We start from the raw sequence: 18,131 nt of genomic DNA, 5'->3' as shown, positions 1-18,131 counted from the left end.
TATCTGAAAGTATTATCGATACAGATTAATCCACATTTAAGTGTTGAGAATATTCTTCTGTAATCGAGAAACTTTTTCTGTTGAGCGAAAAAACCAGACGTATTATTATGCAGGTAATGACGTTCTGTGATGCTGAGCCACTTTGTTTCAGATCGAGGACGGAGTATCGCCAAACCAGAAGTCGCACGTCGTTACCCAGCCCGTACCCTAGTCTCTTCAGCGCTGAAAATTACATCTTCACAAACCAAGTGTAATGCTTTTCATCACGACAGACCATATTCATCTTAGTGCCGTAACGGACAAGCTTCCTGTAACAACTACAGCAAATCTTTTAGTTATTGTGGGACTCTAATCACGTTACAGTCTCTTTGTGGAGAGGTGTAATGGCTTTAACTAAACAACGCTGAGAACATATCGCACACGTAGAGACAAGAAACAGATGAAGCTCTTTATTTACTCAGTACAAATTACGCGTAACGTAGTCGTCAGTGATAAATCACGGTACTCGTCTTCATCAAACATAAAAACTTTCAAACTGTAAGAATAATTCAGCTGATTCTTATATTTATTTTGTTATTTATTATTTAATTTTTTTATTTCAGAGCTTAATAAAGAATAAATACACTAAAATTTGAATTTGATGATTTGTTATTTCATCTTCATATCCTTAGCACATTTAGGTGGTTCCAGCATCCGTCAGTTATTGCACTTATCGAACTTCTCTTTATTATGAATGCAGTGCTTCTCAAATTTTCGGGGCACAGTAGTACCTCTGGCTGTAGTTACATTGTTTCGATGTGATGGAGATATCCGTCAAATAAGACATTACATAAATATCACGTACTGCTCGAATAAAAATACTATTATGAGTTTAATTTATTTACATTACGCAGCATTACATCACATTCCAAGGGTTCTATGGCGATGGGTCCTGTGATATGGAGAGAAGTCAAGGATACACATTGTATTTACATCCTGTAAAATAAAATAACTCAGTATAATTAAATATTATAGTTTTACAGTGTTAATATTATTCATAAAATGTCTGAAATAGTCTGAACTACTAATGTTAAGAACCACTGTGAAGATTTGGCTAACTGAAAGTTTTTAATAATCTACAGCTTCGTAATTTAACCATGTAATTTAAACGCAAGCCTTTAATGACATTAAACGCTTCCAATAGAAAAACATTAAAGAAGAAGCATGTATCTATATAAATGATGGAATGTCGTTGTTTATTTAAGTCTTTAGGCTACATTACCTCACAGCCAGGATTATGTATGGGAAGTTCCGTTTGGACATTATTTTGTATGATACTTTAACAAAGTTTAAATCCGCTGTCGTTCTAATGCAGACCTACATTGCATTTCTGTCTTCGTCAGGACTTCAACAAATTAATTATGTAATTTAAAGTGATACAAAAAATCAGAAACACTTATGGGAAGAGCAGTCACTCTTGAAATCATCTATCTTGTGCGCGCATCTGCTTTGTGCATGACAGAACGATATTTTAGTCTCGATAACAATTTGCAGAATCATAAATTTTTGCATTAAATACAAGTAAATGTAAGTTTTAAGGAACGCCATGTCTGATATAATAAATTGTTTTTTTCTTTTATTTACTGGATGACAGCCACAGGCTTTAGTTACACAAATACTGATTTCAGCTCTAAGTCATGATTATAGAGTAATCTAAATACCGGAAATCACATAAGTAAAATTGGTGATAGTCGTCAAGTAGACAAAAGAAGAAAAGAGGAAATAATATGTTATTCCATGTAAATGAGTAATATCCAGGTTGCATCAAAAATTAAGCAATTGGTCATACTGGCTACGAATTTATTTATTTAAAGCATTATCGGTTGCGAGAAATTCCAGTTACTCTTCAGGCGATACATGGTGTTCACATAACAGCTGAGCACGAAATCTTCACACAAACTGGTCGTAGTAACTTCTAGATCCTGCTTGAATTTCAAAACTGTGGTGCAATTTCATCCGTCCACAGTAGATGATGTTTAACTCTGTCAAACCATCGCCGTCTCTAACAGCGTTGTATTCATTTGTGCTGCTTTAGACTCTTACCATCCCTTATTTCCCCATTAAAAGCAGATTTCAGAATTAACTTTCAAATCGCTGTAATGAATCTGTATTAATTGGAACTAATCTTTCCAAACACCCTCCTTTGCTAAATCGTTAATACTTTCAGTACAAGAGATGTAAAATAGCCTTACGACGGGTGTCCCAGTAATAAAACGTTTGAGATTCACAGATCCTATAACAAACAACACTGTAACAATCTACTGGCTAATTTTCTAGGCAGTGGAACGGCTCAAAAACTGCCAGTTTGTAGGGGGAAGAAAAACAACGGATACAAGTACAGCTGAAATTCACGGAGGTACAAAATGTCTAATTATAGAAGAGGCAACGCTTTATTCTTGAAATCAGTGCTTCATCTATCTAGACAAAATCTGACGTATGTAGAAGCTATGAATTTATTCTGAAGCCATTTGTTACAGGCAGTAATGACGCAGGAAACTGAAGGAAACGCTCTGAACAGATTGCCAGAACAAACGTGATTGCCGAACAACTTCGTATTTCATTGTGTAGGCATCCATTCTAGTAGCTTTTTATGTACGTTATTACACCTGGTGCTCTCGAATTATGATAACATCCTTCTGACCATGAGGAATTTGAAAATGTTCTGCGTAGCTGTCGCTAAATTGGTAACGCAATATCGCCCACTTCCTACTTATTACGAAACAGCACAATTATTATGAAACAGTGTCTGCTCGACGTATAAAGTACTTCCTAGATGTTTGCTCGTTAGGTCCGACGTCTTGGCGCTCCCTGTTAAGTGCAGAGTCCTGTTCACGGACGATACTTCAAGCTGCGTGGGCAGCGCATTGTAAATGATACTTGTCCTTCCTCGCCACATGTTTCACACATGCGGTAACATCGTCAAGGGGATGATTCATACAGGGATGGTCGTCGTGACAGGTATCATACAGTCACTCTGACGCAATTAGCATAAACAATTCTGGGGTCAGACTTCAACACAAAAATATTCGAGAAATATCATGGCTCTTTCAGTGTAACCAAAGAAATGACATTCTTGTGCACAATAGTTAATTTTATCATCGCTTAAATCCATATACGACATGTCGTAACACTGACTCGTTCCAGCTCTCATAATTATTCCTGCATCAGTCCGAGCACAGACACTGTATTCAGAGTGGGCTCCATATAGCAGCAGGGAATACAGAAATCGACAGTGTACTGAGATTACTCGTTTGTATAGATTTTACTACTGATGACAGCGACAGAGAATTGTTTTTTATAACTGAAGAGCCCACGGAAAAGAAAGGGATGAATCTCATTTCGTACAATTTTCACGACAGGAAACCGAAATTTTCAAGATTACAAAATATACTTAAAATTTTCCTGTCGATCATAACCAGTAAAATTATGGTTCCAAATTTAATGTTCGTACAAGAAATACATTAGAAAAAAACAAACAGCAGTAATTATACGGTAAAAAGACAAAACATGCTGAGAAAGTACATCTTTACCACGAAATGGAAATTTCTTTTTGCTGGTCTTTGATTTTCGTCCAATATGTGGTAGGCTGGAATAAAAACTTCTTCCAGATTGGCCTCAAAACGGTTTAAGTTTTTGAAGGTCTGCATACATTTCATAAGATTTATTGGAAAAGCAATCTTGATTTATTTACAACAAGCTTCATATTACAAAACACTTACAATTACATGTTCGATGAGGCTGTAAGAAGTCGTCAGATCCCTGCGGTTGATACTCAGGTTTGACGTATACTTGCAGACTAACAGAACGTTCCAAATCTTTTGGTGTCCAGGCTCCATTGTAGGTAACCCTCTACGTGAACAGCTTATCTTCTTTCACAACCAGAGCTTCTCTGAGCGGTCGTGTCTTGAAAGAGCACTTCTGTTTGTAGGATTCTTTTAAAAAGGTAGTCCAATATCGTGTAATTTGTTGTTGAACAGGAATGGTTTTGTAAAGCTTTCGCTTCACTCTTGCGGTTTCAAAAGCATTAACCCAGTCTTCGGTAATACTGTAATAGTTTTCTTTTTTATCAAAGCAAAGTTTTTATCACTTTCCAAGTAACAGTGTTCTCTTATTGGAAATATTAGTTTGACTCTATCTAATCTCTTAATGGTGCGAACGAGATAGTGAAGGTATTAGAATACAGCGTAGTTATATTTTATCTTAGCACCACCCTTTCTTTTGGATCGAGGATTTCACTTCCATAACTGAGCTATAAACTAATAACTTCATTCGCTCATTTATTCCTTGCACCTTCAATGCAAGTATAAAGTACTGTTTCACCGTTGAACATTTCATGTGTGTTGAAACTGTAAAACTATAAATGACGCTTGTAGTAAACATCATTAGCTCTGATATTTGGTAAACGTAGGTTTTTTTTGATAGTTCATACTTATTGTTTTATTCTCCACTATCACTCTACTATCTTGCCTAGCTTTTCACTTTTTTGAATATAATGTAACAGTCCTTTGCTTGTCAACCTGGTCTTCCATACTAAGTACATTAATGTTTTTGTAACTTCTAACATTTCTTTCTCAGAGATGTTTTGTGAAAGTTTTACATTCAAACCTTTTAATTCTGCTTGAAGTCTGTCACATATTGAACAGGTATCAGCATGTGGGTATGAAAATAAGTTGAATTTTCTGTTAAATATCTTGCGGTGGGTCTCATATGCAACAAGAAGTTCAGGCTGTATCACTCAAGCGTTACTTTTATTGATAGTTTTTCTGGAAGGTTAATTCTATCTGACTTTCCTTTGGCATACAGGCTCTTTCTTTCCTTAAGTAGACTTAGGTGGTTTATAACGACGGTCCTCCTTACTTTGGATAGTTTCGGAAGCCAGTTACCACGTATGCCTCTTTTGGTTTTGGCAGATATTCCAGTATGCTACATACTCGATGTGTATAGTGTGCAATCTGCACTTTGCTAGTCCGTGCAAAGCAATGAAGGTCTTTTGGCAAAAAGGAATTTCACTCATGCTATCGTTTCGTTTGATTTTTACAATGTACCTGGAAGAGCAATCTCTGGCGTCGGAATCATCATACCTAGGCCTTCTACAAGTAATTACTGTCACTGAAATTAGCTGGTTAAATGGGGATATTTATCATTCCAGTTACGTAACAAATTAAAGTTCGTATTAACCTGTTCTCTTTTGTGAGGTCTAATTTGTTTGAAACACTCAGACAATGAGCATTCACAGTCACTGCCTACCTCTTAAGACATTGGCCTAAGGTTCCTACAAACACTACTCATTATGACATAACTTTTCTTTTGTTAGGTGACTGATTAACAGATGGATTCTCACATTCATCTTGTGATGAGACAGACATTTTAAAGATTTTAAAAAGACCACACTACTATCACACAACAAACTAAACACTGTTGCTATAAGGAAGCAACACAGAGTAAGAAACTTAACTGATCACGTTTGCAGCCCAACTGACCTAACAGGTGTAATGAAAGCAAACCTTGGACTTGTCCCATTCTTTACGTGAGAAGACCGGCTTAGAATGTCGCTTCTGTTACCACTAAAAGTGAAACCTTTCCATCACGGTGACAGGTCACATTATTTGAAAGTAATTTCGACTTCGTAGTAACACCGAGGGCTGTCCATCAGACTGTACCATGTACTCATTTCTTCATCGAATGGACTTAGCTACTTTTCACCGGGCGGTGATCATTGTCTTTTTGTTACTTACTCCACAACAGGAGTACATACCTAATGGATAAGCTTAATTAGGAGCATTATGAATTAGAGTGCTGGACATATTTTCTGTTGCTTACCGGTGACTGCTTCAATAGACATTCTTTAAATATACAAAACACAATCCAAATCGTGATGTCGGAGACACATCACGGTTACATTTTACAAGAGAAGTAAATGACACTTAGAACTCAAACATTTTACATTGTATTTAACTGCAGCTATTACGAATATCAGTTGGAACACAGATTTGTCTGTAATTATTCTATCTATTAATGTTCCCACTCCACAGTAGAACTATATTTACAGCAGCTGGATTCGGTGACAACTAACATAGCATATATTACTTTTTTCGTGCAAATGATTTTGTGGGTAACCTCTTTCACTGCCTCTGGACAGAAAATGAAAACAATTTGCTTGAGTCTATGGAGTCGAACATTAACACTTAGTTGCAGATGAACAGCAATTTTAATACCTTTCTGCGTTTACTGTATGCTATATCCACATTACACGTTTGAACTGTTCTAAAGTGAGAGTGTAGAAATGGTATATTATATCCTAAAATATGTAATGGTTTAATATTGTAATGAATACAGTAAAAGAGTCGAACATAGCAAGTTTTACATGACAACTGAGTGTGTGAGTGGATGACATAAAAGTAGAATAGAGAGGAGAAACGGTAACACAGACAGAGGGGGGAGAGAGCAGAAGTTAGAGAGTAAGAGGAAAGAGGTGCTGGAGACGGTTATTGTCGTGAGAAGAGGGAGGGGAGGGGGCATACAAGAAGAGGGAGAAAGATGTCACATAGACGTGGTTTAAAATTAGCAGCAGAGCCCATACAACGAGAAGTGAACAGGTTACAGATACTGCCGGTTGAAACGCAGAATATTTCTTTCGATTTAGAATTATGAGCAACCTTGTACTTATTTTGAAATTTAATTAGTTTGTATCAGTTTTACTGACGATTATACGCACATAAATCAGAAATCAACAGATCCTGGTTATGAGAGTTCTTAAGTAACGCAACGTACTAATGGAAAGGCTGATGGGCTGTATTTTAACAGATAGTGATACACTGTACGCCAAAGCCTTTTCCGCAGTGGTAACGCCGGTTTCCGCCAGATCACCGAAGTTAAGCGCTGTCGGGCTGGGCTAGCACTTGGATGGGTGAGGGTCCAGTCTGCCGAGTGCTGTTGCCAAGCGGGTTGCACTCAGACCTTGTGAGGCAAACTGAGGAGCTACCTGATGAGAACTAACGGCTCCAGTTTACAGAACCTGACAACAGCTGGGAGAGCGCTGTGCTGTCCATGTGCCCCTCCACATCTCTGTTGCTGCCTCAGGATCACAGGGTCCTGGGTTAGATTCCCGTCTGAGTCGAGGGATTTTCTCCGCACAGGACTGGGTGTTTGTGTTGTCCTCATCATCTTACTATTCGGGAAGTGCCGAGACTGGAGATGGAAAGATTTGGAACTTGTAAGGGCGCTACTGACCACGATGTTGAGCGCCCCACAAACCAAATTCATCATCATCCACATCCGCATCCAGTGACGCCAAAAGACTGAGGATGACACAGCGGTCGGTCAGTACTGTTAGGTCTTCCGAGAACCAGTTTAGACGACGTTTAATTTAGTTTCGGTATGCTGTATATTCAAGGACACAAGTGTGCTGGAGTGTGTGTGAATTCGTTCAGAGTTATGAGGATAAGTGAAATATTATATGTAAATTGAAGGTGGAGGGGGGAGGGAGGGAGGAAGAAAGTAAAGAAACGGAATAGATTACTATGTCAGTTGCATAGGGACATTACGCGGAATCAGCGGTGACGACTGAAAACGTGTGCTGGACCGCGATTTGAAGCCAAGACCTCCAGCGTACTAGGCAGGCGCGTTAACCACATCGTCATACAGGACACCGTGTTATCGCAGCTACGCGGACTATATAGGTACGCCTCACGGCCGAGCCGCGTTCCCATCGATAACCACCTATCCACAGTCACTGTTCATTTCCTCCGTACTCGCTACTCTGAGATTCCTGCAGAAGGTCAGACGTACTTGAGTATCCACAACGAAGAAGGTCGATCCACTGCCCAACTAGGCGAGTCAGTTATACGGATGCGTGGTGTCTGTTCTTTTGGACATGTCCGAAAGAACAGACACGACGCTTTCATATAACAGTTAACTGAAATTATCATGGGCTGATTATTTTGTAGGAGTAGCGAAGTAAGTAAATAGCGGAGATTTGATCGTACATGGATGTGTGTGTGTGTGTGTGTGTGTGTGTGTGTGTGTGTGTGTGGGTGGGTGGGTGGGTGAGTGGGTGGGTGGGTGGGTGTGGGTGTGCGTCTGTGTGGAGAGAGAGAGAGAGAATGAATGAGAAATTATAAATTGGCAAAGTCATGCTGCTAAATAAATTGACAATTGTATCACGACTTTACTACTTTTTACTGTTTTCCCAATACCGTGATATAACTGTGATTCTTCGAATTGTCTATTAAAATAACTACGAAATGACTTGTTAATACAATTGTGTTTTTTATGTTACATATATTATTACTGTGACATTATTCTCTCAGAATGGAACTGAAATGTGGGTGAGAAACAGTTCATACAAGCAAAGAACAGAAGCTTCCGAAAGCTGGTGCTTCAGAAGAATCCTGAAGGTTAGTTGGGTAGATCGCATAATTAATGAGAAGGTATTAACGAAGGATGAAAGAAATTTATGACGCAAGTGTGCTAAAAAAGGCATCGATTGATCAGGCATATCCAGACACGTCAAATTCTAAATCACTGACCTGACTGAGCAGCAGAAACATTTATATATTGAGTTTATGCATAAATAGTATCACAAACTTTTTGCAGAAAGTCTGGAAAATACACATTAAGCTCTGACGTAAGTTCAACAAAAATTTTATAGAAAACGTTCTTCAGTTTAAATTTTCCACTCAATGAATTTTTGTAACTTAATAGAAGTCTGAGAATTCGTTTAGTGCTTTAAAGTTTTACGTTTAATATTAGCAAGAAAATATTTTATCAGAAGGAGCCAATTAAGGCAATCTGAGTTTCTTCCTCTTTTGTTCTCTTAAATTTTCCCTACTTTCTAAACAAAAAAAGGAAGGCAGGTATTCACCTCTTATATACAAGCAAAACAATTAATATTATTAAGACGCAAAACCTCAAATTAGAAAGTAGAAAAGATGGCGAGCTAAATGAAGAGGAACTCATACCGACAAAACATAATCTTCAGTGATTGCCACACTACAAGTCTGGAGGTTCAGCACGATTTTTATCTCGTATTTCACCTATAGAAATTACTTATATACGTGAAAATAACGCTGTGTTTCGAGATACACATTAAACTGTAGGTCATGCTATAGCTGTTAAAGTACGTTAGTTCAAAGGTCGAAAGAAGACGTTAACATGCCACCTCCAAAATAAGTAATACTACTAAAATACAGCTCTTTCATACCACGTTATTGTTTCTGATACGCTATGCACTACGAAGAATTCTATGATGCATACCTATATTACCTAATCCTGTTAAGCCTCTCCGTTTCTGGGTATTTGTTGCAACCTGCATCCACTTGAACATGCTTACTGTAGTCAAGCCTTGGATGGCCTCTACATCTTTTGTCTACCACACTTCCTCCTATAATCAAATTGATGCTTCTTTAATTTATCCGGATATGCCTCATCAATCGATGCCTTTTTAGTACACTTGCGTCATAAATTTCTTGTATCCTCCGTTATGTTTAGTACATTCTCATGAATTATGCGATCTACTCATATGACCTTCAGCACTCTTATAAAGCACCACCTCTCGGAAGCTTCTGGTCCTTTCTTGTATGAACTGTTTGACAGACACATTTCAGTTCCATTCTGAGGGAATGTCGCCTACTGTAGGGGTCTTATTCTGAATTTGGTTTTTCAGTCCTCTGTCAAATGCTTCTTGCAGTATCATAATTGTCTTCCATCTCATCTACATGTATTTCTTCTTATTTTTATGCAAAATTGCCTCTACAATTTCTATATATTCTTTCCACCTTTATGATTTACGTTCTGCCCTTAGAGTTTGTTGACCATCAGAAATCTTAACATCCCTACAGGTGCATATCTCTTTCACAAATGTTACTTTAATATTCCTCTGGGTGGCGTCTATTTTTACCGTAGTCATACATGCTTAAAAAGTTTTGCATTTTTCATGTAGTCATTTCTGCTTCGTCATTTTGAAATTTCTGCCAGTCTCATCTTCTAGACGTTTGTATTCTCTTTTATCCGTTTCATTTGCTGCATTTTTATATTTTGTCCTTTCGTCAACTAAACATATCATATTGCAACCAAGCATTTCTACTGGGTCCTGTCTTTTCTTTTTATTTTATTGTTCACAACCTTCATTGTTTCATCTCTCAAATGTTATCATTCATCTAATGTACTGATCTCCCCCATTCAGTCTGTCGCTGCCCAATTCTGACTTCGAAATTCTCAACAACTTTGGTTCGCTTTACTTATCCAGGCCCAATCTCATTAATTTGCTACCTTTCCGCAATTTCTTCAGTTTTAACCGGAATTTCATAACGAATAAAAGATGGACAGCTTTCAAATCTGACCTTGTAAATGCTTTATGGTTTAAAATCTTTACGGATACCTAATCTTTCTGAAACCTAACAGTGTCTCTAGGTCTTTTAAACGCATACAATATTCTGTCAGGATTCTTTAACGAAGTTTTAGCCGTGAGTAAAGTGTGTGCAAAGTTCTATCACGCAGCTTTCTCATTCATTCCTTTCTTCCAATCCCTGTACTTTTACTACTTTTTCTTCTTTCCCTTTTCTCTCTAACGAATTCCAATCCTCAATAACAACCAAATTTTCGTCTTCTTTAACTACTTGAAATATTTCGTTGATACCATCATACATTCTTGAAAACTCTTCCTCATATGCGGAGCTAATAGGAGTATAAATTTGTACTACGGGGGTGGATGTTGTCTTCGTGTGTAACCTGGCGACGATAACGGGTTCACTATGCTTTTTATAGTAGCTCATTCCTTACCGTGTACAGACATAAGAAGGTGGCTTGAAAATATTCATTGTTTTAAGAGCGAGCAGTAACTGAAGAAAGGTAATTGAGCAGCGAAATAATAAGTGACGAACCGGTCTTCAAGATCGTGAAAATTCCGAACAAATAAGATTTCCTGCAGTTTCAAACAGTGTAGTTTGATAGTTGCTGCAGACCGAGTAATCATGTCGACGGTGTTTTAGGGGTTGACAATAGCGAGAGGTATCATAGAGAATGAGGATAAAAGCTTTTTGTTAATTATTGAAATGAGGATGTATTGTAGTCCCGCTGATTACTATAAACGTAAGAACAATGTTTGCCATAGCTCTGACAAAACGATCTAGATACTACTTCGACTTCTTAATAGGCATATAACTGCAACTTCACAGTCACGTGATTATGAATTGTGTTGTTGTTGCTGCTGTACTGATCAGTCTGAAGACTGGTTCTATGCGGCTCTGCAAGCTAGTCCACACAGCAGTGCTGTATAGCTGCGGGAAGTAAAGGAATTGTAGTTTCTACATCCCCTCACCCGTGCATTAACCAAATAAATTATATGTTCCAGAATCGTATTAAATCTCAACTTTATCTGTGATAATGAATGCAGGCCGAAGCAAAGAATTAACATTTGTACCAAGGCCGGAATTTGAAGAGGCGTCTCCTTCTAACTAGGGAGGGAGCCATACTAGGATAATGCGTGCAGCTGTGTTATCCGTTGTGCTGGCATGGCGCGGTGCTCAGAGCATGTGCCTGGTGATCAGGAGGCCCGGGGTATAATCCCGGCCTTGGTACAAATTTTAATCCATTGCTTCAGTCTGTGATAATTGACATAAATGTGTTGATGTTGTCTCTCCACAGATCCCCTCCACACGTAAATGCCTGCAAGTACTCTGAAAAACAAGAACTCGTGTGCTTTTAGCCGAATTTCGAACAAAATTCTGAAAAGCAGTTCCAACTTCAATAACTAACATCCTTAGCGATGTATTAAGGCATCACTGATACAGTGAATGTTTAAAGCCAGGTTAAAATATGCGATTGTTAAAACCTCTTCTCAAGGAAGGTGACAAGTTAGACTTAAACGGCTATCAATGTACTCGAGAATAGTCTCACACTTAAGTAGGAACAATTTACTTAGCATATCATAGTTTGGTTTCCGGAAAGGTTGCTCAACCGAGAATGGTACTTACAGATTCACAATAAAATTTCGCCAATTGTTATTTTTTGTAATCTTTTTAGGAATATGGTTATGTACATCATGTCACTCTCTTAGAAAAATCAAGTTTTATGTGACTGATGGCTTCAGACACACCTGGTTTGTATCATGCTTAACAAACGTAATGCAAAACGTTGTTCTAAATAATTCACACAATGACTGAAAGCAGAAAATTTTAGTGACTGAGGATAAGTCACAAATGCAGTCCTGCAGGATTCAATATTTGGTCCACTTCTGCTTCTTATATACGTGAATGACCTCTCACTTAATATTCTACAAGCAGAATTGGTACTTTTTACAGATGATACTAGTGTTATAATAAGTCCCATTAGAGTGAAAGCACCAAAAGAGATTGTTAATTATATCTTCCAATGAATTATAAAATGGGTATAATCTTTGAAAACAAAAGGCAAACAATATTCAGCTCTGTGCAGCAAATAGAGTCATACGAACACCTGATGTAGCACATGAGCAGGAACCTGCAAATAGAATAGAACGCTTCAATTTTTCGGGTGTACATATTGATGAAATCATGGACTGGAAGCAGCATGTTATTGAGCTTCTCAAACAATTAACTTCAGCTTCATTTGCTCTTCGTATGATTGCTGATCTTGGAAACAAAGGTATTAATCTCCTGGCACATTCTGCATATTTCCACTAAGTAATGTCTTACGGAATAATTGGCTGGGATAGCCCGTCACTTGAGAAGAATGTACTGATTGCACGAAAGCGAGCAGTAAGAATAATATGTGGTGCTCACGCACGAGCATCATGTCGGTACCTCTTCAGGTAGCTAGGTATTTTAACAACGTCACCGCAATACATGTGTACCGCAGTGAAATTGATCATAAATAATCCATCACAATTTGAAAAGAACAGTAAGGTCCATACCTACAGCACTAGAGGGAAAGATTACCTTTCTTACCCATTATCAAAGCTGTCAGTGGCTCAGAAAGGAGTACAATAAGCAGAAAAAATATCATAGATCGGTTTCTTATCAACACAAACTGTATGACATGTAGCAAATGAAATAGTAAATCTAATCTAAAATCATTTCACCTAGACAACTATTTCTATTCCTCGTACGAATTTATATTTAAAAACTAGTAACCTGTTAAGAAAAAAGGACTAGTTTGTAAGCGAAGTTGCATGATGGAACTAAAAAGGAATGTGCTCATTAACGTTAGCACTGACCATGTGCATGTATCCTGTAAGCTTAGACGTTCATCACAATTTCGCTCCAAGAGTCATTCAGATGGTCTATGGAACACGTAAGTAGCTAACTAACTAAGTAACTCTACCGTCGAGGTACACAAGCTAGCTCAGTGGGTCAAGATTCATCGTTAGTAGGTGGAGTACAGTGTGGAGTGACCAAGCGCACTAAGGAAGAGGATTCTGCTATGTAAGGTATATCATAACGAGAAGAATTATAATGATACACAATACATTTAGAAAGTAAATATTCGTTTATACTAGACAGATACCAATAATTAAAAACTGGGTCTCACTGCATCAACGAGTCCAGATTTGCGCTCTGCTTTCGGCAGCCCTCTACAGTGAAATAACTGCGGAGCAGTATCCAGTCGACGACAGTTTATTCGTGATTGCCAAGTATCGCGGCTGCTGTGGAACCTGCGCGGCTCGCTGCGACAGCGAGGGCAGGCGTCGTCAGTAGACGATGAAGGAGATGTGCGCGGGGACGGCGCCGGCGTCGGTGAGCGCCGCGACGACCCCCGGCGCCAGCGCGAGGCAGCCGTGCGACTGCAGCGCCGCCGACGGCGTCTGCGGGCGGCGCAGCGACGCCACGGGGCCCCGGTAGGAGGAGCCCAGCGCGCCGCGGCACGCCGTCGCACTGCGGCCAACACAGCCAGGGCTAGCGGCTCTGCACCCACCTCAGCACTTGGTGACGAAATTCATTTGCCACAAGAGTCAGCAGCCTAGCAGCAGATTAGTCACCCTCCTACGACAAATGAAAAGCGAGCTTCCACTCATAAGATCTATACTGGCAAACCACATCCACATCGAAATACAAAAACAACTGAAATTATGCAGCGGAGGGAAGGACATTTGTCCAGACGAGATACTAGTACGATTCTACGCGTAGAATGTGTACCGTGGGGTTATGGAGGAGCGAAGAGCTCCTGATGATTGGAAAAAAGAGCACAAGTCATTCCCGTTTACAATTAAGATACCGACACTTAAGCCGTCGGCACACGGACCTCGCTGTCGAAAGTTAACGTTGAACGTGCCAAGTTCAACGAGCAGCTGAACGCTCAGGAACGATGCGACTTGTGCATACGGTACGTTGGCCCCAACGTGGTATACACGATCGCAACGCACTCCAGCGGCAGTTGATGGATGTTTATAGTTTCGCCGGCCTAAGTGGCCCAGCGGTTCTAGGTGCTACAGTCCGGAACCGCGCGACGGCTACGGTCGCAGGTTCGAATCCTGCCTCGGGCATGGATGTGTGTAATGTCCTTAGGTTAGTTAGGTTTAAGTAGTTCTAAGTTCTGGGGGACTGATGACCTCAGACGTTAAGTCCCATAGTGCTCAGAGCCATTTGAAGCCATCTTTTTTTTTCTAGTTTCCTAAACCACGCTGTTTACTCAACGCACCCGCGTAAAATTCCCACGTTAGCTCTATTAAAACGTACATTTCCTCCATCGTCCACGAAAAGGAAAGTACCATGTTCAGTCAATAAGGACACAGGCTTCCATTACAAACAGTGCGGCACAAATTTGGAATACTTCTCCGCATAAGAATAATAAATAATGTTTATTATTTCATCATTCCCACATTTTAGTAAAACCCCGAGGTGAGTCTTACTTGATCACTGTTCCTACTCAGTAGCATAATCTTTGCAACATGTGAATTACGAAACGTAAAAGAAAAAGGAGCAAAATATCGTTATACAAGTAGCGCAAGCTGTCTAGTAGATTAAGCCAATCGAACAAAGTTACCCCTCAAAAAAAGGTGAACTTATATTTACATAACATCAAATATTATAGTATATACTTATATTAAACGTGCGTTGAGGCAGCCACGCAGAAATCATACTCACGTACAGGCTACTGCAAAATCTGAGGTTTTCCTGCCGTTTGTTAAAAATGTAACGGAATGAATAGGGAGGATTTTGACGAAGCGGAATATTACCGTAATTTACAAGCCGACCAGGAAGATACAGGAATACCTTAAGCCTGCCAAGGACGCTCGCAAACCACTGGAAAAAGCTGGAGTCTATAGGATCCCATGCAGCTGTGGTGATGTTTATGTGGGTACCACTAAAAGAACTGTTTCTAAACGTTTGGAAGAGCATAAGGGAAATTGCAGAAGAGGAGAAACGGAACGATCAGCTGTTGCGGAGCGTGCTTTCCAGCCAGGGAACCACAATATTCGTTTCGAGGAGACGCAAGTACTAGCGGCCACAAGCGGATATTACGAAAGGCTCTACAGGGAGGCAATTGAAATCGCTAAACACCCAAATTATTTCAACCGTAAGGAGGAGGGTGTGAAATTAAACGGCATATGGATGCCGGTGTTAAAGAAGATGTGTACCACCCGCCCGCTACTGGGTGACGGCAACGGCGATCGACGGCGACGGACAGCGGCCAATTGCACTGACGTTTTCAAAACACGTGACGTCACGCCGCGCCGTGGGAGCGCGCGGACACGGAATTTAGCGGCAGTCAGTAGCGAGCCAGTGGGTGTGTTGGACCTTCCATTGAGCTACGGACCCCTTTGAAGATGTCTCCCGCAGTCGGAGACGAAACGTTGGGAATCGACGCAGAATTCATCAACCGACCACGGCATAACAGCCCGGATAATTATAATGGACATGATACTTCCGGCCGTGAAAGTCTACATTTTATTAACACACCTTTGAGTCCTACAACCGGCGGACGAGCTTGCCAGCACTACCAACAGACACATCCAGTTGAGCAGCGAGGAGTTCGTTTGTCACCTGTCGATCACCTCAGATGAAGGTGTCCTCACGTTCCACCATCGCAGGACCCACAGTTGAGTGCGGTCGACTGATACTCTGGAGATCAGAGAGGTTTCTGCGACCTTGCTGCAATGATGGCAGATGGCTCTCCCAACGACTCACCATACTTTTGTTCACCACCAGGTCTACGTAGAACGTCTGTAAGCGCCTATGAATATCTACGATGCTCTGGTTTTCTAAGAAAAGAAACTCAATGACAGCTCTCTGCTTGGAACGCACCTCCATAACACTCGCCATTTTGAAGGCTACATAAGCGCCGCTGTCTGTATAGGTGAAACTACAGGGGCTGAGGCGGAATTATTCCACGATGTCCCACGCCAAATTCTGGAATTATCCGACTGAAATTGGTGGAGAAAAAGAAACATCTGGTCTGGTGCTCCGTCAACTCGTGTCTGGTTCTCTAAAAGACAGTGCGGAACTGTATCGAACGCCTCCCAGAAGTGAAGGGGCCACTGACAGATCTGGAGGTGACGTTACCTACGGAACGCCACGGCCTTCCTTCGCACGTAGCCTGTGGTGTGGCCCACCTGTAGCTGCAGCTGCCGCCCTCGACGTCGCACAGCCAGACGAGCAGCGCGGCGCCCAGCGCGCCCTCTGCTTCCCCCGCGGTGGCCTGCTGTGCAGGGCTGGCAGCCGCCATCGGTGGCGAACCGCCCAGGAGGCGCGTGCGTGACGTCAGCACCGGCAGCGGCACCACGGTCCGCGCTCCGTGCGACGGTCGCGAACTCCTGCAGATAGTGTTGTGTTCGCGCTCACAGGGTGCCCAACAAAGGAGTGCCTCATCTTACAATTCAGTCACAAGAAAGAAAGACCAACTCAAAAAAAAAAGCATCGTGGTAAATGCATGCTTGAACACATTGTAGTGGCCCCAGAATTTTACGAAAGTCTGGAGATACTTGTGTTACAGCCGTTCCGAACACGCGTTATTTTAAAGTAGGGCGTAAGCATGAGCATGGTATACTGAACCCATTTATTGTTTGTGCAGGCGAAACTGGAAGGGAGATAATTCGTCGGTGCTGGCAAGTGTTCAGCGCGACCTGCCAAGAATAATTAACTACGTCCCGGAACCTCCGTGGCCTGCTGCAAGGAGTAATGTAGCTTTGTATTGTTGAAAAACAAATAGAGTGACTCGAATAGTGACTGTTTAGTAGACGTTGAGCTGCTGTTGGAGAGTACGTGGACTGGACGTGGATTGTCAGCCACGATAAAAGCTTATGTATTAATTGTGTTCAAAAATGTGTAATTAACTGATCTTGGGTGCCCGGTAATGTGTGGGCTTACGTCATAAAGTTTAGTTGTTTTTGTGTACAAAGTGGAAATAAATATGTTCGGGTGCATTGAGTGATATTCCAAGAGTAGCGTATTTTTTAAGTAAGAAGAGAGAGCCGGCCGCGGTGGCCGAGTGTTTCTAGGCGCTTCAGTCCGGAATCGCGCTGCTGCAACGGTCGCAGGTTCGAATCCTGCCTCGGGCATGGATGTGTATGATGTTCTTAGGTTAGTTAGGTTTAAGTAGTTCTAAGTTCTAGGGGACTGATGACCTCAGATGTTAAGTCCCATAGTGCTCAGAGCCATTTGAACCATTTTTTGAAGAAGAGAGAGACCGAGAGAGAGAGAATTTCCCCGTCCTAGCAGTGAAATCTTCGGAGAAGCGTCTGGTGCTAGCAGAAGACATCGGCGCTGCAAGAAAGCAGAACCAGCATTCTTCAACAAGTAAGTCCACGAAAACGCTTAAGATGTATAGAGGGAGCTTAACATTACACCGGGCCACCGCAACATGCTAGCAAACCCTCATGTTGCGCTTTTGTATTTCACCCCGAACGTCAGCTGTACAGTGCCCTCAACACGTTGCAAATGTCAGTCGTGGTCAGAATAGTGTTCTTTCGAATTGTGAATCTACCATGTCGGAGCTAAGTGAATTCGAGAGTGGACAAATTCTTTTTCCTCTCATGGTGTGCTTCCATAACCAAAGCAGCCGAAATGTTTGGTGCTTCAAGAGACACCATATCGAAGGCTTATATCACATACAAGGAAAGCGAAAAAATATCATCGGCTACAGTCCCAATTCGAACGAAAGTGCATGCTGAATGATCC

The 18,131-nt window shown here is 40.9% G+C and overlaps 1 protein-coding gene across 1 annotated transcript in view; it reads left to right on the top strand.

Annotated features, from left to right (window-relative positions):
- The window catches only part of LOC124545219 (cuticle protein 10.9-like), a 199,384-nt gene extending 198,748 nt beyond the window's left edge, over positions 1-636 (top strand). Inside the window, exon 3 of the mRNA XM_047124090.1 lies at positions 152-636. Coding sequence (XP_046980046.1) covers positions 152-254 — 103 coding nt within the window. The 3' untranslated portion in view covers positions 255-636. The remainder of the gene's footprint in view (positions 1-151) is intronic.
- The last annotated feature ends 17,495 nt before the right edge of the window (positions 637-18,131 follow it).

The sequence above is a fragment of the Schistocerca americana genome, chromosome 8 (assembly GCF_021461395.2).
Source record: "Schistocerca americana isolate TAMUIC-IGC-003095 chromosome 8, iqSchAmer2.1, whole genome shotgun sequence".
NCBI lineage: Eukaryota > Metazoa > Arthropoda > Insecta > Orthoptera > Acrididae > Schistocerca > Schistocerca americana.
Note: the sequence above shows the minus strand (reverse complement) of the source record. Positions and strands in the feature narration are given on the sequence as shown.